Source organism: Anser anser (assembly GCF_964211835.1).
Source record: "Anser anser genome assembly, chromosome: Z".
Taxonomy (NCBI): domain Eukaryota; kingdom Metazoa; phylum Chordata; class Aves; order Anseriformes; family Anatidae; genus Anser; species Anser anser.
In genome coordinates this window covers 46,765,256-46,786,521 of record NC_139723.1, presented here as the reverse complement: position 1 = coordinate 46,786,521, position 21,266 = coordinate 46,765,256, and the positions used below count along the sequence as shown (strand labels likewise).

Genomic DNA, 21,266 nt, shown 5'->3' with positions numbered 1-21,266 from the left:
TTAGCTGACTTAAAACATATACAACAGCTCTATTCTATAATTAAACTTCATATATAGAGACACAAAAGATTTTTGTCTTAACACAGATTTATTTCATCCTGAATTCCCTGGTTAGCAGCAGCTTGCTTACTTGTGTATCAAATTTCTCTGGTTTTGATAGTTTATGTTAAAAAAACAAAACTTTAATATAAATTTATTTTAATAAAACGCTCATTTCATCCAGGACTAGTAAATTATCATTCAATTTTCACACAATTCAAGATTCAAAGAAAGCCAAGCCCTGTTCTTGTGAGAGATCTTAACCTTTCCACCTGACAACATTGCTGATAATGACTCAACTGTAAAAATCAGGACAAGTTCTCAGGAACTTTCCTCAAAGCCATGCCACACCTATCCTATGGCAAGAAGTGTGAGACATGCTGATCTAATCCTGTGCTTTCCTGTATATTGAAGTAAATACTAAACATTTCCCCTCTTTATGGAATGCTTAAAGTATTTTATCTTTTTTTTTAATGCGTGTTTTGGAAAGAATTTAGGCTAGTCATAGATAAAACTTGCAAACACTTCAAATATAATTTGTCTTTTTAAATTTCAACAATGTCATTGATCTCAGAAGAATGTGACTGTTTTAAAATCTGTGTCAAAATTTGTATTTCAAATATGCTCAAAGCCAGGTATCTCCACATGTTTTTCTACTAATTTAAAAAAAAAAATCCACATTAATGGCAAACCTTAAGAAGTATTGGTGCAGACCGAAAAAATAGCTTAACTGTGGTCTGGCCATGAGCTGGAAGGAAAAGAAAAGAGTTTAAGTCTCAAGAAACACCAGTCTGCCATTGAAACTGCCCTGTGATGAACCCCTCAAACATTTTTTTGAGATGAGTTCTCTTACAGAAGCAGTACCTCTGTGTTGTCAGAGCAGCACAAAAGGCAGAAAACTAAAGTCAGGACTGACAGATGTACCCTTTCTTCTGAACTTTGAGTATAATTTGTATGTGACGTAATTTTTGAAGACCTTCAGTGTATTTCCTGAAACAAAAAGAGGTAAAAACTTCAGCTATGAAAATAAACAAAAATCTCACCTTGTTATGTTCATACTTGTACGGGATTTTGAGGGTATCCATGGCTCTGATCATGGCCTGCATTGCTGTGAAGATATTCTGGTACACCAGTTTTGTAAAGCCCCTTTTGTCTTCATCAGAGTAACCTGATCCATGAATGATTCTCATCTGCTTGATAAATGTGCTTTTTCCACTCTCTCCTGTGCCTGCAAGACAAATAAGAAGGATATACTTTAGTCACTGGATGCAAACATGATTTTTTAACACAATGCTGACAGTTTGTTTAGTGCAGCGCAGAACAGTGTCATGTGTTCTACACTTGTAACTCTTCTATACAGTAACTACAAGGATCAGTTGGATATCGAACAGCAGTACCAGTAACAACTGACGTACTGCTGAATTGAAACTTTCATTTTGAAGATGAGATATAGAAGGGTGATTTAACAACTAAACTAATAACTAAACCAAACCTCATAAATATGAGTATAATATAAAAAAATCATATATGCATATATGAGTATAATATAATGCATATGACCAAATATTTAAAATCACATAAATGTAAATTTCAGTTCTTGAAAATATTGTCCAAAATCTCTAACTTCAGATAATTACTATGAGTCTTTTTAAATCATAAAAATTCATAAAGTAAGAAGAAGTCATCTTTTTTGGTCAACTTGCAGGATATTATGATAGGCAGCAGCGAACAACCAAGAGACTAAAAAAATAAATAAACTAAATACTGTAACAATTACAGCCCTGCAAACTTTAACCTAAGAAACATATGAAATCAGCCTTAATTAAGATTTGGCTCATATTCATTAATGGGTGGTCATTCCTACCTTCAGATTTCTTTATAACAAGCCAGAAATTGTATTTTTTTTAATGAACATCTCTGAATATTTGTCTATTTAAAGTTAAGACCTGCTTGTTAGAAATTTCATTCAGGATACATCACACATTTTTTCCCTTTCAATGAGCTCATCCTCTGTGATTAGAAGAGCTTATCTAAATTAGTCCTATGTTTGTTTAAAAGGAGGAGTTGAAGTTTAGAATGAACAGTTGCACAGCACTATAAACCCCACGTCCAGTCGGATACCCAGCCCTCCAGGAAACCCAACAAATTCACCAGGGTGCATTGCTCAGTGCAGTGCTTTTCAGCCTTGCAGCCTGGGTTTTACTTTAATCATTTTTGTAAGGCTTTCATGCTTCATACTTGCAACTCAGGACAAAGGCAGCCTGATGGGGTACATGATGTTTCAGGTGTGTTTCACGGCAGCACAATGCACAATTAAAACATGATGTTGCATTGGCAACCCTTCAGCAGTTCTGAGGTAGCACACACTGCAAACATCTAAGCTGGAAGCCTCTTAAAACCATGAGCATTGTTGTGAAACCTTCGACCTCATTTCTCATACATATAGAACAAACTTCTAATGGAAGTCTTCCTTACACACATGCCCAGAAAATCAAGCAGAGTGCTATATACTGACCTATTTTACATTTTCTGGGGAGACATGAGTGATTGTTATTGTAATGAAAAAGGACATGCTCTCAAGTTAAAAAGTGAGACCAAGCCTGCTACCACACTGCCTTCACTGAGATCCTCAGCCTGTGCTGTGGCCAAGGGCACAGCACAAAAGGCACCAACCACCTCTGCAGGGCACTGCATAGCCACCGGGCAGAACTCTCCCCCTGCGACCTGACAAATTGCAGATGACGAAACTGGGAAGGGTGACCGATACACCAGGGGGTCACGCTGCCATCCTGAGGGACCTTGACAGGCTGGAGAAATGGGCTGACAGGAACTCCATGAAGTTCAATAAGGAGAAGGATGAAGTCCTGCAACTGGGGAGGAACAACCCCAGGTACCAGTACATGCTGGGGCACACACAGCTGTAAAGCAGCTCTGCAGAAAGGGACATGGAGGTCCTGGTGGACACCACGACGAATGTGAGCCAGCCACGTGCCCTAGCTGCAAAGAAGACTACTGGTATCCTGGACTGCACTATGCAAAGTATTGCCAGCAGGTTGAAGGACATGATATTTCCCCTCTACTCAGCCCTGGTGAGGCCACACCTGGAGTGCTGTGTCCAGTTCTGGGCCCCCCAGTACAAGAGGGACATGGACATATTGGAGACAGTCCACTGAAGGGTGATGAAGATGATGAAGGGACTTCCTATACGGAAAGCTGAACAAGCTGGGACTGCTCAGCATGAGTAAGATAAGGCTCGGGGGGATCTTATCAATGTCTATAAATACCTGAAGGGAGGGTGCAAAGAGGATGAAGATCCATACTATTTTCAGTAGTGCCCAGTGCCAGGACAAGAGCCAATGGGCACAAACTGGAGCACAGGAGGATCTGCCTGAACATCAAGAAGCACTTCTTCAATGTGTAGGTGACAGAGCACTGGCACAGGCTGCCTGGAACAGTAATGGAGCCTCCCTTCCTGGAAATCTTCAAAAGCCTGGTCTATAAAAACATGGTCCTGGACAAACCGTTCTAAGTGACCCTGCTTGAGCAGGGGGTTGGACCAGATGACCTCCAGAGGTTCCTTCCAGCCTCAGCCATTCTATGAAACTTGTGCTAACCAAAGGCTGGCCTTCGCAATAAAGGTGATGTATTACGGATAGTCCTGGGTCAGTAATAATCTTTCTGATTTCCAATTGATCAGATCTCAAGGTGAGATCTTTGTACTTCCAGAATCTACTACAGATTACTTTCCTTAAGAATTTATAAAATTATTGACCTAGGCAATACAGAATTATTACATTATTTTCTCTTTTTCTGAAACATATGAAGCAAAGTCATGTTCATCAAAGTCATGTTTGTATGAATCAGTCATATAAGCGATGTTCCTGTACATAAGTGAAATAAATATACACGTACACACATTTGGTAATATTTTTTAGCTTATCTGTAAGGTATGTCACACGTTTAACAAAAAGTCTGTTCAACTTGAACCTAGAATGCCCAGAATGGCATGTGATATGTCTTTTTGACATGATTAACTCTTACCAAGAATTCTGCTTTAACTAACAGAGAAGAAAGCCAACTGCACCAAGCATTCAGAACTGGGGAACTCAGAGTCCTTCAAAATCCCCAAATGCAAATTCAGTAATTTAGTGTTGAGATAATTGTATTATTACTTGTATTGTTGTGATAATTGTATTATTACTTGTATTGTTGTGATAATTGTATTATTACTTTTATTATCTACACTGTTTTAAAAACTGAAGCATTTAATTCTTTATTTAATTTTTTTAATTTTTTTTTTTTTTGGGGGGGGGGGTATAGGTATCCAAGAGTATAGGTACCAAATAGTACCACACACAACTGGGAAGAAAAAATATTGATAAAGCAATCTGTGTCAAATTAGGGAAGACAGTGTTTCAGAGTATTGACATCTTGAGATCTTGAGCATGTCTACAAAAAATGCAATACACTGGCATACAAAATTAAAATCCAGAGAAGTATCAAAAACCTAGGTATTCTGCATCTTACTGCTTTTTGGGTGGCATTGTACCACGACTTTCTCCGCTGAAGACCAGTAACAAACTATCCTTGGAGACCTAACGGCATATAGTGGTGTGTGAACTTCTCCAGTGAAAAGAGGCTGAAAGAGTTGGGGTTGTTCAGCTTGGAGAAGAGAAGGCTCTGGGGAGAACTCATGGCAACCTTCCAGTACCTAAAGAGAGCCTGCAGGAAAGCTGGGGAGGGACCCTTTGTCAGGGAGTGTACAGGACGAAGGGAATAGCTTTAAACTAAGTGAGTGTAGGTTTAGATTAGATATAAGGAATAAATTCTTTACTCTGAGGGTGGTGAGGCACTGGAACAGGTCGCCCTGAGAAGCTGTGGATGCCCCTGAAGTGCTCAAGGCCAGACTGGATGGGGCTTGGGTAGCCTGGTCTAGTGGGAGGTGTCCCTGCCCATGGCAGTATTTTTTAGCCTTTTAAAATCCCATGATTTGCATTATGAGAATATCAAGGCAAGGACTGATACCACACCAACTGTGTTCTCTACAGCCTCACCCATTACAGAGCAAGTTAAGAGATACAACTTGGCAACACATGCCTAATCTTATCACTACAGTAAACACCAACAACACTGGATAACAGCCAAAAACAAGACTCTTGAGTGGGTCAGTTTTGCTTGGTGAAAAACAGAAAACTGAGAAGTGGATTAAAAAAATCCACATGTACTGTGAGCAAGTCCTTTACTGCTTCTGTTAACAATTGCTAACCAACATCATCCCAGATGATATGGCTCTAGCTGATATAAGGAGAGAGCAAAGGTGAAATAGTAATGCAAAAGATTGCAGAATAGAGCAAAGTGGAAGAAATTATACTGAGGTCAATTTTCTGCTGATGCCATTGCATGTTTAACTTAATCAAGACCTGTAACTGAAGCCAGTCAAGCAACATGCTCTCATCTGTCAGAAGACAGTTGAAGACCACACAACATACCTGAAACTCTTTAAAATACGTAATAATAAACCATTCCTCCTCGTCTTTTAAAAAAGATGTCTCTCCTCTCAAAATACGACCCCAGTATAAACCTTGGGTAGTACTTTGCAGATAAATCTATAGAAAGCTTCCTGGTTCAAGCACAAGGGATGGTCAATCATCTGATATTTTTAGGTGTTCTGTTCCAGATAAAAAACAACCCAACCACTGAATTAAAAGAAGTAACTAACATCCCTTAAAAAAAAAAAAGACTGAATAAACATCTCAAACAGTGATGAATTCCCTTTCAACACAGCATGGAGGATTATTAAAACTTTGGAGTTTTGAAAGAGTTTAGCATCTTACAATATGGCAAATCTCTGAACACCTCCCAGAAGCTTTTTTTTTTTTTAAACAGTAATAGCAACAAATATTATTGCATCATCAAGGCTTTTTATGACCAGAGATCTGCCAGATCCCCAACAGTACTATCTCCAAAAGCAAAATCAGGAAGGAAGTCAGGTTGTTTAAATGAAGCAGTAACCCCTTACACACACCATGCACAATTTACTACATGATTGCTGTTTTTCCTGGTACACACCCTTCAAAAACGAAACTACAAAATGTTGAAACACAACATTCTTTGCCCTGGGAGATATACTGAAAAACAAAACATATTTAATTTTGAGTAAGTGGCAATGCAGCTCCTGGCAGAGTGGCTTCAGAATTCATGTGGTGCCTGACAAGGAAGAGTCAGAAAAATAATTAAAAAATAATTCAAACTAGAAACCTAGGTAGGCAAACTTTTCTTACACATGGTTGTGTGACGCATACCTGTACTTGATTTACCATTTCTCTGCGTTGTAACTTAAATAAATCTGAAGTAGTACCTCGTGGGATCAAATATAAGGCTGTTTTAAAAGTAAAACCACGAAGATGCCATTCTCTAAATAAAATCCGCACTGGCATCTGTTAAGAGACTGAAAGCAGCTAAACTAAGCCTGACTCTCTGTGTTTATCCCTAAGTTTGATTTATAAAAAGAAAAAAAAAAAGGTCTATTTTATTGGTTGAAGTTATATATATAGATTAGATAAGCCTAGAGGGAAAAAGAAAATGAGATTCTTAATATATAAGAAAAAGAGTCAATGAAATCTGCTACCTTGTTAGTCACCATCTACATACATTTATTAAGAACCATTAAATCCATGATGCATACCTTCACAGAAGACTGGCTTTTAGCTTGTGCACCATCCCATGCAGACTGGGTGCAGCCTGGCATTTCTATCTGCTGACCATTTTTATACTTGAGGCATTACTGTAACTACACTGTTTCACCAAATATTTACTCAGAAGAAAACAAAGTCTGTTGCAAGCTATCTCTGAAATGTAAAGAATAGTGCAGAAATCAAGTTCATCAGGTGTTAAGTAGTAAATTAACTCCTTTGAGGAATAAGAGGTAAAGCAGTAATAGAGAGGTTACACGCGAGAAGAAAAATGTTTAATTTCAACTATAAAGTTATATTTCACTTGGAAGAGTTTTATGTCCTTTCTGCTACTACTAATTCAGCTAAAGAGAAAACAAAAAATATTCCTTCTTTTGTTGCTGTTCCAGCAGTGGAATGCAAAAGGATCACATTTCTGCTGAAACCAAGTACTGTCCTGTATCAAAACACGAAAACCGCGCAGAATTCAGGCCTTGGACCGGCCTGGCTCTTTAGGTGCCAAAATATCTGAAATGTATTACAGCCTGCATGAGGTCATCCCCGGAGCTCGAGCGAGAGAGCCGGTCTGTCCCACCGCCAGGAAGCAGGACCATCAGCCCGCCTGCCGCAGGCCACTGGCGGGCTGTGCGGCCGAGCCCTGGGAGGCTCCGCAGCTCGGCCACCAACACCGACCGGCGGGCAGGCCCCGGAGCCGAGCCAGGCTCCCCGTCCTGATGCTTCACCAACAGACGCTCACCCCCGCGGCCTGTGCCCAGCCTCCTGTCACAGAGGCGGCCAGGACTGGAGAGCTGCCCGTCGGCGCCAAGATGGCGCAGCTATCGCCTCGCCATCCTGCCCAGCTGAGGGCTCCTTCCACACAGTGCAACTCTCCTGTCCATTTGTCAAAAAAATATATATATATTATCTCCATGACATACTCTATCACCATATCGTAACTCTTATAAAGTATTAAAGCACCACCCCATGCCTCTAACCATTCTATATAGTTATAAATTCATTTGGGAGGTTGACTTATTTCCATCTCGGTCACAAAACCAGAGATACAACTCTAAAGAATTTAAATGACAAATCACCCAAAGACATAAGTAAATGTGCCATGAGGAAATACTATGAGCCCTGATAGCAAATACAATAGGTGTATATATATTTTCCCTAAAATGAGCAGTAGTACCACAGTGTCCTCCCTTTGTGATTACCAAACTCCTTAATTAACACAGAATCACAATAGATTACATCTCACACGAGTCACATGATTGTAGGAAGCATTTTCAGTTATGTTTCAGTTACACTGATGGAAAAGGCTATGGCAGGAAAGCATCTGAAGTTTTAAGCAAGGCAACAAAACAAGCCCAAAAGGGAGCTAAGGTCTCCCGAGTTCTGTTCCTGCAACATTAGCACACAGTTTTGTATTTATGTTAAAAACTGGATAGAATTAACTATAAAAAGACTATAAAATCTAAGTTACAAGAGAAACCTGAGTGATGAGCTCTGCAATTTAACAAAGCACAGGTTTAAATTAAGACCAAATATTAAAAACCTGGGAGAGGTGTCATACTGCTTTATTGCCAAGAGCTTGCTCCACTGACAAAAATTGCTATGTACTCATCCTTCTAACTAGTCTGATCATAATCTAAATCTGCATATTCCACTTGCTTTCAAAAAAAAAAAAAAGAAAGCACATCATCATTTTGCTGTCCGCTAAATTACCTCCTTTGTATCATTTTAGAAATTTATGAACATACAGTTAAGATAACTACCAATATTATATGAAAGAAAACAAAACATCATTTCATGAATGACTCATGTAACAACAACAAGAAAGTCTGGCAAGATAAGTAAAGATTCCTTCCAAAAAAGGACTAACAGAATTCCATGAATACAGCTCAGAATGTGAAGAATTACATTAAGTAGTGTGAAACATCAACATCAATCTATACCAATTGCTACAAGAAAACTCTTGAATGTCTCAAAAGGTTATGAAATATTAAGCAAATTATATCCATTACAAAATATTAGTAAAGCTACCATACAGATTTTATAATCCAGTTTAGAAAAGGGAAATGTATCTGTACCAACTGTCTTATATCTAAGATTTTTTTTCCTGATTATTATATAGAGATATCATATTGTATTAATGAACTTCTACAGAGCTGAATCCTCATACTTCTTTAAAGAAGGTAAAGAAAAACTCCCATTACAGAGACAGTCTGAATACTTTCTAAATCAGAGAAATCCTGTTACACGTTTAATCTATGTGTCAGAAGACAGTAAGCTTTACTTGTCATTCTAGTGTAGCCACTAAACCCAAAGAAATAAAACTAATACTCATCCTCACTGTACCAGTGACACAATTAAACAGTCCAAGTAGCTACTAAAATAAAGCCTAAGTAAGACACTGAATTGCCAACAATTGTGAAGATCAAATTAAAATTTAAAATTCAGCTGATGTTCTGCAGCTTCTTAAATAAATATTAATTCAAGGTTTTTACTGAAACAGAACCTCTCAAACTCCTTTACAAGAAATCTAGTTAATCGAGCGTAGCTTTGTGCCAGATAATCAAAACCACACTGTGCTACAATGCAGCCAGGCACAACCCATTACTGGAAGTCAGTGTCTTCTTCCCTCCACCTTCAATTATGAAAAAAAGAACAACCTACAAAAACAAACAAACAAAAAAACCCACTGCCCAAAGCAGAAGAGCCTCCTTATCTTTTCAAGCTATCATCAGATCATTTTCTCAATTCTACAGCTATCTTCTTATGGTTCGGATGTAATTTAGAAGCAACAAAGTGAGAGAAGAATTGGCTACCTTAACAGAGGAAAAGTAACTCCTTGAGATTTTACACAACCTTGTAAAAGGGTTCAAACAAGGACAAAACCCCACCCCTGTGTGACTTTTTCCTCCCTGCTGTTGAAAGGATACTTCTGAAAATCCTTCTTTAGGGACTCCCTAAAGAGAAACAACTCTTTACACTCCATGCTTAGCTTTCCATTTTATGTGCTTTGGAGGAAACGGATACCCCTATGAAGCTTCAACAATTTCTGCATGAATGAGAGGCAGAATAAGTGCCAGAAACAAAGTTTCACCCCCAAGAACATTTTCCTTATGCTGTTCACAACTCCAGCTGACAGCAGCTGAAAATCAGCCTGCTTCACGCTGCCGTTCCTACGAAAAAATACAAACAAAACCAGAAGCAGGCACAAGCATCAATGAAGCGGAGGTATGATACAAGCTCTTACCTTTCTTACACAGATGAAGGGCCAAATCCGGCTTTAGAAACTTATGCATGATTACTTTCTAGTGGGTTTTGACACCCAGATCAGAAGGCAGAACACAGCCTTGGAAAGCTGACTACTTGCTTAAGTAGGCTGCAAGGCACAAAAGTGATCAGAGTTGATCGCTGTTCACATAGGTGCTTGGTTTTCACCTCAGAAACAAGCCCTATATAAAAATCTATATAGATAAACTGACACCTTCTTCACCACACCTTTTTACTCTGACTATTTTAAATTGTCATCTCCTACAGGGAGATCATATACATCCACCTATGTTTTTGTAAGCTATTTATTAATAGAAAATGGTAGAAATACAGTGATCATCATCAAAATTATTAAATCCTCTCTGGCGTTCATTTCCTGTGAAAACAAACTCATCTACTATTTGAATGAAGACTGGGAGGGGGTTAATCCTCCTAACTTTCTTTTACGTTGCACCTGTGGTCATTCGTCTGTGCACATAAATCAGACTGATTTATGAAATACCCCAAGGGAGGATGCAAATAGAACAGATACAGTCTCTTTTCAGCGGAGCCCAGTGACAGGACAAGAGGTAGTGGACACCAACTGGAACACAGGAGGTTCCCTCTGAACATCAGGGAGCACTTCTGTACTGTATGGGTGACGGAGCACTGGCACAGGTTGCCCAGAGAGGTTGTGGAGTCTCCTCCTTGGAGATAATCAAATCCCACCTGGACATTGTCCTGGGCAACCTGGCCATGTCTGAGTAGGGGCAAGGGACCAAACAGGCCTCCAGAGGTCCCTCCCCACCTCAACCATCCTGTGACTGAAAATGTTGTGAGCTGTGCAGGACTGTATGACCATGTATGTCATGCAGACCTCTAGGAGATGAATTTCACTGAGTCTTTAGTTAGTTTCTGGCACTGCAGGATAAGGCTTGAGATAGCTTGAAACTATTAACCCATTAAGGAAGACAGCTATATAAAGTGTAGTAGAAAAGGAAGTACTCTTGCCATTAAGGAAGCCTATCCAGTGGGTTTAAAATAAAGTTGGGAAAATAATGCAACCACATTCAAAAAAAAAAAGTTTACAAGTTGGTTAATACTTATTTACTATCACCTACATGTATATATTTTTTTAAAAGGGGATGAGGGAACAAGGGGGATGGGGATACAAAGAAATCTCCAGGATCAATTCAATAAAATGTTATCAAAAGCATCAAGATGACTTGCTGATAAATAACTTAGATATTATCACTGTATTGTAAAAAAATGTATTTACATATTTTAAAGTGTTTTATTTTTATTGCTACATACATTTGTAAAATGAAATAGCATCTGCTTTTCAAGTTTATGTTTCAGTAGCCTGTGAGTGCTTCTTACGAGGAAGTTCATTGTTTAAATTCCTTTCATGTCTTTCGTTTTCTGTTACTCAAAGCAATTATGAATAGACAGACATAATTCCTATTCCTAGCAGCTTCTGAGATACACCATTCCAGTGATAGCATAAACCACTTTGCTTAATCAAAGGCAAAGACAAATACTGTTAGTATTCAAAACCACCATATTTTTCCTTTATTTTTATCATGGCTGCCAATAAGATACCTTTACTCCTTTAAAAAATACCTGAATCTTTGGTCACGAAGATCACTTTTTCTAAGATATAGCAACAAGTTTTTGCTTTTGTTTTTCCCTCCACTGGCTAACACTCTTTTCCCCAAATGAAATTTTAGCCATTATAACTGGAAATTGAGAATCTGGATCTCATAATATTTTCTATTATCAAACATAATTATCTTGTACAAGAACATATCTATAAAACAAAAGCCGTATTTACCATGCACACACAATCTTATACTTTGTATGCTTTGCTTTCCTGACAGCATATTTTGTGGTCCAATTTGTGTTTTAAGATATACTGTAATACCTGGAGATTATACTTGATGCTTATCTGTGTACATAAGAAATGCTGATAAAAAACATTGTTATAAAATTTGTTAATTTTTACAATGTTAACAACCAATTTGTAAAAACATGAAAACACTTTCTAAAGAAGGTGGTTTTTTCCTTTTTTTTTTTTTAATAATAATTAACCTATTTTATCTTTGTGAGCTCTGTTTTGAGAGGCAGACAAACTTCTGATCTCCCACTCATTCAAAGGGCCTCCATCTGGGAGCCAAAAGGGTACAGCAGAGCTGATTTCTTAGAATATGAAAATTCTCTCAAAATGCATTGTGTCACTAAACCAAAACCTATATAAATGTATCTTTGCTGAAAACAGAAGTTACAGGAATAGCCGTGCTTCCGTTACAGCGCAATGTTTATGTCAGGCAGTATTTCTGGTATCACTGAGTATCACTGTCCTACATTATAGACGAAGAATGGCAAGCGCTTCTTACAATATTGGAGTACTTTTTTCTTTAAAAAGAAAAGCATTTGGTCACTGTTTCCAGAAAAGATACCCACTCATATTCTATGCTTTTTCCTAGATACCATGGAACATTACCATGAACCATTCCTTTGGGGGGAGGGGGAGAGAGAGAGAAGGTAATATTTTGCTTTTACTTACAATAACCAGAAAGAAGTACTTTGGTTTAGGATCTTTTTGTTCTTATTTCATGGCGTAGTAAGAACATTTTCACATGGACTTCGACAAAATAGACAAAGGTTTACATTACGAAAAGATAAATGCTGGTTCCTCTAAAAGATGAGTTAAGAGTATTTCTACCTTGAAGCTACTTGATTATCTCACTATGTTATGTTACGTACACCTGGGGAAGATAGTAATTATCCCCTCAGACTCTTCTGCTAGCACTTTTTTTGTTGTTCATGGCTCTGAATGCTCTACATCTCTGAATTAGTAAGATAATGTGACAGCTGCTTCTGAATGTGTAATTAGACAATAGTCAACTTATTAGTTACTGTCAAAGAGTATTTTGGAAACATGAAGTGGCTATATACCAAATGTCCGTACGCAGATACCTGTCTTACAACTTTCCCTGATCCATAACATCTATTCACTCAGTCAGCACTAGACCCAAGACAGAGAAGGATGCTTTCAAGCCTCAAATATACCACTAGTACTAAAAAGACAGAGTATTTTTTACTTCAGTCAAACTCCAAGTGACTCCAAGTCCAAACAAAGCCCAGGATCTTGCAAGCAGTGACTTCAGTGAGCAATCTGCCTGGGTAATATATGATTTTTAAAATAATACACCTTACAATGTTCATTACAAATTGTCTATCCTCGCTGGCTTTCAGAGAAAATCCATATTGTGAGTAGCATAAATGCAATACCGTCTTAAGGGTGTAAGTTAAACAAGAAGCCTACAATACTTTTGTCTCATATTTGACCGTTTTTCCTCATACCAGTGGGAAGGTAACGCCCTCACATTCCTCCTCCTTCCTTGAGGAGGCTTCACAATTGGTAGCTATGTAGACCTACACCTGCCTGGTTTCAAGCCCACTCATACACACTTCCTGAAAGAGGATTCATCTCACTCCAGTGTACAAGCATCCTGGCTACTCTGCCTCAGATTGACCTCAATCTCATTACATTTTATTACATTATTAAATGGGGAGGGTGGGGAATTAGGCGTTTTGTAGGGAAGGAATAAGAAACACCGTGGCAGAAAACAAGGAAAACAAGGAAAGGCAGGAAACTCCAGCTGGGAGTTGCAGCTCCACCTCCACCTGCACTGGAGGAACAGAGAAGAGGTGACCCGAGGCAGGTGGGAGGCCAGGTGACAGCAGGTATAATTTCAGACTGGCAGCCAGGAGAAGACACTGGGAGGCCCCTTCCCTTGGTCTGCCGGAGCAGGGCTCCTCATGCACAGCCTCTGCTCCACAGCCATGCCAGGGACTGCAGCTATCGCTTCCTGGTCTGCACACACAATTGGGCAATTCCTTGGCAAAGCCAGCGTTCAAGGTGGAAGTTTCTCACATGGTATCGAGCAATGCTGTGACATGCTCTGTCACTAATAGACCTGTCCCTTAAAACTAACAGAATCCCTTCACCCCTTCTCCCCCAGAAAATGCACAGAGCCCAGCAGAGCTGACAGCTGAGTGAGGAGCTGTGGCACTGCAGTAATACAATAAAAACACTGCTGTGTTTTTATGTCCAACCTTCCGATAATGTGAGAGACTCAAAAGCCGGGTTCGTATTCCCCTAGTTCCTGAATGTCCACTGTCTCTCAGAGCTGTCTGTGCTTCTCGCCACACCAGCGCAGGCGCATGTGTGCATGCACACACACACAGCCAGCAACCCATGCTGGCTCCAAGGCCAGCAGCATTATAAATCCACCCAGCAGCAAGCACAGTTCCAGATATTGTGGCACACTTCCTGCAGCTTATTGCAGACTGTCCTTAACCTGGGAGAGCTTTCTAATGGCTATTTCCCTTGGAGAGCGTCACTAGCTGTGCATGTTTCACTGCCCCTTGCACTTTGATGCCTTCTCAGCCACAGCAAGGTGCTATGCACACCCAAGGCAGTTCCTGCACAGGAGGCAGCCCCTTTGCTTCTAGATCTAGCAAGACCAGTAACATGAACAGAAGCATCACTGCACAATTTCATGTTTTAATCAGGTTCTGTGCATATTTTAATACACTGATACGCATGCACACAGAGCTGTGAAGGCTCCGTAGATACAAATATACCACTGGCACTCTGAGTTTAAGAAATTGGGTCAAGGGTAATAGAAGCAAAGAACAGGTTTATAATTAAAATTTTATAATTAGATTCACCACAAAAAAAATCCCCGCTTTTTATTAAGAAAAAAAAAAAGAAAGTAAATTGAACAGCAAAGTTCTGAGAGGACACATCCTTGCTAGCCTTATACACTGCACCATAGAGGCATTTTCACGCTAGCTACATGGTTATGGAAACCTAACATTCTCAGATGCACTATTTGCCCGTGGAAAGAACTGAAAAGCTGACCAGTTCTAAGCTTGTGGTGAATGGAAGGACGAAAGCTATTCACTAAGAACATGCTACCAGAAGATGCCAGCGACAGAGGGGCAGGTTTCACTGGTTAAAGCATCCAGTCACATCACTTTGTACCTGCAGTCGTAACAGCGAGGACCACTAGCATGCTGCGCCACTTACAGCACTGGTTTTTGGTGCTTTTTACCAGCAGAGCATAGTTTCCTCCTTTCCACGCGCTACTGCTTCGGAGGGGTGCAGGGCACGCGTGCCCACGGAGCTGTTCCAGCTGCTAGGCCCAAACCTGGCCCCTCCGCTGAGCTCATCGCAGCCATTTCAGCAGCTCGAAGTTAGACTTGCAGATCACTAGCTACACATATACACAAAACATTGACTGAGAATGGCTAGATTAAAAAATAACTGCCTTTTACTTATAAAGCTATTAAAAAACATATGATAATATCAACCAGAACACAATGGAAATTATGGATGGGGAACACCTTGCTGCCTTTCAGAAGAAGTATCCACTCACTGGATGCTTTTCAGTGCTAGAGGAAACCTTGGGAAACCCAGGAACGAGGCGCGCTTTGAGTTACAACAGCTCTACTCCAGCCGGTAACACTTTCAGCGAGGACGAGACCACGTGCCCCAGAAACAGCCACCTCCCTTCTCTCCCAGTCTCTTCATGGTTGTGACCTCTCTCGAGGTGACTTGTGGCTTCCTGTTTAACGAATGGCCACGTGCTGTTCATTGGCATGTGATTTATTGGCATTATCAAGACTGCTTTACCTCTGCATCTGAGAGAAAGCTCAAAATTCACTGAAGTCCCCAGCTAATGAAGCTTTCTGTAGGGCTGGGTTGTTGTTTTACAGGCATTCACCTAACCCTACTTTTCACTAGTTACATTTGCTTCCTGTCCCACAGAGGTGGCTCAAACATACTTCTAGCCATTTTTCAGTGCTATGCAGCAAGACCTAAGGACATGCTGCAGTAGGTGATCAGTCACTCTTCTGATTTTGTACACCGAAATACAAACAAATTTAACCGTCAGGGTGGAGAACTGTAACACAACTACAGCTCACGCAGGGGTGAGAGGGAAGGACTTCTAGTTTGTTTGTCATTTTTTTCTTTCCAGAGGAAACTTTTACTTCCAGGAAGTAAACATTTATTTTATACGTCATTCCTTTGCACAATAGTCAAATGAAAAGTGTTCCAGTCCAACTCTTTAGTTTATATTTTAGGCTATTAAAATGTTACCCACACAAGTCAACATTATTCATAATTTTTTTTTTTGTATTATAATTTCAGTTCAACTATAAAAACAGCCAAACAACCAAGCGCACATCCAGCTGTCAACACAAACCACGCAGTTAACCATCAAAAGACCTAAAGAAGGATTTACTTCCAACAACCGCTACGCTAAGATTCTGAAAGGTAATCATATTTGCCAATTCCATATTTATTTCTTCTTTTGCATCACCCCGAGCATACCTTTGCAATAAGAACACAGTATCAAAGAAAAAGCTAGCTTATTTAGAGTTTACCAGGCCTGTAAACCCTCTTTCAGGAGACACAAGAAGGCCCAAATCCACAGATGTGGAGAGGAAACAGCTGACCTGAAGTTCTTTCAGATTAAAAATTAAAATACATTTTTGAATAAGCTGTAGCCCCTGCATCAGACAACAGTATGAACTGTAGTTTCTAAATACATTTTAAGTAGGAATGGGATGTCTGATAGTGTCTTGTGAAAAACTGTGAAATTTAGAGTGTTGTCTTCATTCACAGGCCTGCTCTAAAAGGAAGGAAGGAAGAATGAGCGAAGTTACAGATAATAATTTAGGACAATTAAAAAATAGCATAGACGCTTTGGATATATTAAAAAAAAAAAAAAGAGAAAAAAACAACAGCACAACAATACTCTTCCCTAAATGTCTTCAGTCTTTTTATAGTAAACGTTCATTTTATGGACAGTCCAAATGTTGAAATTTTTCAACACGAGGTGAAGTATTATTAATAATACTATCTCTTCACAACTTCTGGCTAACAGACTTCCCATACAGCCTGTGGCATCATTCTGCAGAATCACAACTCAGAGATCCCCATCACCAGCAAATAACGAGGCATCACCTCCGCGGCCTGCGCATGCCTTTCAGACACGATTTCCTCTTACAAACCCACGAGCAGCTGTTCAGCCTGCCCCTGCAGGTCCTTTTTTTCCCCACGTCAGTGTGCAGAAAAGAGCTCTGTGCAGAAGAGGTCGACTCAGACTGCAAGGCCAAGGCTTTAGCTGTACGCTCCACATGGCACACGCACAGGTTAGCACCTGAAAAGGGAGGACACGGAAGCAGCCCGTCCTCCGCTCGCGGTACAGGCACGAGCCAGGAAGTCCCCTGAGAGGCTCACAGGGCAGGATTTATTTCTGGAGCACTTCAAGATCCTGAATCCTTCAAACACCGGCAACGTGAAGCCAAGAGGCGAGAGTAAGAGGTATTTGAAAAAGGATTAGGATGTCACGCTTATCAGCACCTACAGCCAGCACTACGCAATGCTTTGTAACGTTTCTGCTTGTAAGAGGGATGGGAAGCACAAGCCAATGAGACGAGACACCCAGACACTCCTCAGTGCTGCTTCTTTCTCTGGGTGGCTGCCAACTTTAGGGACACTTTTAACTGACCCCAGCTGTTTCATCTGCCACAGGAGAAATGCAAGAAAAAGCCCAGCTGCTCCAACACTACTGCACTGCAGACCCAAACACTGCGAGAAGTCTTTGTGCATTAGTAAAAAATTAACCACTGAACCCTCCCAGATAAGTACACAGCAGTTGCTGATTCATGTACGCACATCCAGCCTAAGCAATCTTGCTAATTAGCAATTATGTCCTCAAAAACATTTGCCAAGAAGCTGCATCTCTCTTATAACATGATCTACAAAACTTGTCAGCATTCTCACATCTATGTTCAGAAGACAGAGTTGGTCCTCTAATGCCTGGCTCATAGAACATTTGCATAAAAGACAAATAGAGTGTTTTTTTTAGGAATGGTCTTCAATTTGTAGGTGTTCAGAAATCTGTTACCTAGTAAATAAGAAGAGGTATGTCAACTCTTGCAAAAAAACAGTTGCTCTAAGTAGTTAAAACTACCTTCTCACTCTGGCAGACAAACAATAAGAATGTAGTAATGCACTAAAAGACGATGAGCAAATCTCAGATGCTCTGTGTTGTTCCCTGTTATAAAATCTAAAAGGATTGTTTCTACCTCAGTCAGTATCAAGCCCTTCTGAATGTCACCACAGATCAGCTTTAAAGTCTGATAATGAAGTTTCACTATGTCATCTTCACAGCTTTCTGTATTGCATAGTTTCATCTGTTTCCTAAAGATGAACAAAAAAAAAACATTTTAAAGGCTTCTGCAAAAGTTTGCAGATACTAATACTTATATCAGGTATCATACAGATCGACTTCAACTTACCAAGTACTTGTATTTCCAACAAAACAACTTGGAAAGTCAGAAAGTAAGAATAAAAATGTTTTTTACACTTTAATAAAAAAAACTTTCAAAATGTGAAAACTCCGAAAAAAGATTTCTGAGTCTCGAGTGCAGTTATTTCTGTAAACCAAGTAAAATAAATAGAACAAGAGAAAGCTCACAATGTATCTGTATAAAAATATACATTATTACACTACACAGCTTAGGAAAAAATAATGGAATTCCACTACCAGAACTACAATAAATTGTAAACCTTGTTGCAGCAATGCAGATCCAAGGTATACTCAGGCGGTTTTTAGATAGAGAAAAACAAACAAACAAAATAAAACAAGCTTGGTAATTGTGAACTGCTGTTATATCAGTTCCGCTGATTTCAGTAGTAAAGAAAAAACAGAATAGCTTGGAATAAGGAATTAAGGAAAATGATAATGACCTCAGGAAAGGTTAATCATAAAAAACTTTTTTTCTGTGATCCTTATTAAGGATTTTATTCTGCCATCCTTACTCTTTAAATACTCCCAATAGACTACTATGGCCTTATTAATATGCAGGAGGGCATAAAATTGAGAGTAGGCATAAAGAGGGTATATTGCAATGCGTCTTTTAATCATTTATTGAAAAATAAGGAATAAAAAGCATTGGGTACTTTTGAAAATCTTCTACATATTGCTTAGTAACTGAAGAACCTAGATAGCTTTTTAATACAGAAGAGAGAAGTCTAAGAACAAAGTTACCATGGTGTGAGTCATTACCACATATCAGCTGTTCCACAGTGTTTTTGTGCACGGGTAACTTCATTTATGTGCAAATGCCAACTTTTACCAAATTAGCTTATTACTCCTCTTTTATTCCAGTAAATCCTGCTGGATTCAGTACTTCATGAGAAGATTAAACATGCTAAAACACTATCCTGAAAGTGACTCTAGCTGTGTTATAGCATACTAAGAAACGAAGATGAATTTATTTAAAGACTTGAGCCTATAATTTTCTAGTAACCGCTACATTTTTTAAAGGAAATTATCAAGTGAAAGGAGCAGAACACTTCATTTTCCACTAATTCACTACATTTAGTCTAATGCAGCTCTACTGTTATAAGTTTGTTATTCATTTATTCTAAAGCTTTTTTTTCCCTACTTCTATTTGAGAAATAATTCTTTGCAAGGTACTTTGTTACATCGCTAACCTACATATACAGGTCATGATCCCATTCCTTCTCGACAGAGATAAAATACACCTGAACTAGAACAGATTTGAGCCCAGTGTTGTCACAGTCCTGTGATTTACCACTTCTCATATTACACGTTTGTATTATTTTAATTATTTTTCATTAAAAAAAGTATTCATTTATTTCCAAGCAATCAGAAAGAACAGATAACAGTGATATTTTCCTACATTACTTCTAAAAGCCATTTGTACCTAACCAATTACTAGCAATTACAACCAATTCTAAGCATGACTTTTTGTTTCTTTTTTCCCCAAGTAAGTCTTGTCTGTATACTAGATTTCACTAAGATTTTTTTAATTCTACATAACTATTTTCTATCTGAGCTATCAGTTTTAAAGCACAGTTAATGTAATGTTGCCTTGTACCTTCACGAATTTTTAAGAACGGTATTGAGAAAAAAGACATCAAGACCGATCTGGGCAGGCAAGCTGAACTACTTCTCCACACAATGCCGTCTGGATTTCCTTAGAATTTTGTTTACTGGAGTTCTATGACCATACATATTCTCTTTTGAAATATTGCCTCCACTAGAAGGTGTGTTAGCTGTCTTCAGTTAAACACAGATGCTGTGACAACAATCTGCAATAAAATAAGTGCAGATGCAGTGATTTGTTTTGTGTACTGTATACCAGCCTACAATTATACAATTTTGCATCTCAAACAGCAGATGACCACAGGCAATCTAGTGTTAGATTAATTCTAGAAGGTATATGGAATTTGAAAAAATATCCACTTTTTTATAGCTCTAAATACAGTGGTCTGAAGCCTGAGATAAGTGTCTTAGATTCTCTTCTTCCTTTGCACAGGTATTTCCTGGATCATCAAGACTCAAATATAACCATCCCTATTTCTGTAGAGGAACAGAAGACAAACAATGTTGGAAGGCCATCTACCACCTGTGTAATATATGGTTGCCAGCCATGACTGTTCCTTGCTGCAGGGAAGGACCTGGAGCAAATAAGCTGTAAAAGCAGAACTTTCCAGAGGCTGTTATTTACCAGGTCTGCATACAGCCCACATGCCTGACACATCTGTTAAATCACTGGGCTTTCTCCACAACCACAACACAAACATGCTATTGGCATGTGTGCAGTAAACCTGGCACTCCCAGAAAGCACTGGCTTTACTCAGCGCGTGCAGTGACTACAGCATGTCTGTACACTACTTTTACTCAGAGCGTGTTGTACAAATGAGTGGGCCCTGTAAAAACATTCATGGGCTGGAACCACTTGCAGGTCAATTAACTGGTCCATTGATTATTCATGGCCTGTCTCTGCAAGAGTCCAGGTCAACATGCCCCAACAGGTTGAAGTACCTCCACCTTGAAACGGACAGAATTATATTCAACACACACTGAACAGTCCTAAGCTACGTTCACTTTGGGCTATTCCACGCAGAACTACTATGAATTGACAATAAATAAATAAATAAAAGTTTTTGTGACACTGGCCTTTCCTTAAAGGCCTTTCTCAAACATAAACACGGACAGAATCACACCACTACGGAAATGCGCTTGTATTTTGCTAAGTGTAATGAACAGGTACAAACACCAACCACTGCTGAAGCTCTACAAGTTAAAACAGAAGGGACAGTGGCTTCCCAACTCTTTTGCTTGTGGATTACTAAGCAGTAATGTGGCTCTCATGCTAGGAAATGCCATCTAGATC

At 39.3% G+C, this 21,266-nt stretch overlaps 1 protein-coding gene across 1 annotated transcript in view; it reads right to left on the bottom strand.

Moving 5' to 3' along the window:
* LOC310889451 (guanine nucleotide-binding protein G(q) subunit alpha) overlaps positions 1-21,266 on the bottom strand; it is a 132,089-nt gene that overhangs the window by 86,788 nt on the left and 24,035 nt on the right. The window contains exon 2 of the mRNA XM_083816928.1: positions 1,083-1,267. Coding sequence (XP_083673054.1) covers positions 1,083-1,267 — 185 coding nt within the window. The remainder of the gene's footprint in view (positions 1-1,082; positions 1,268-21,266) is intronic.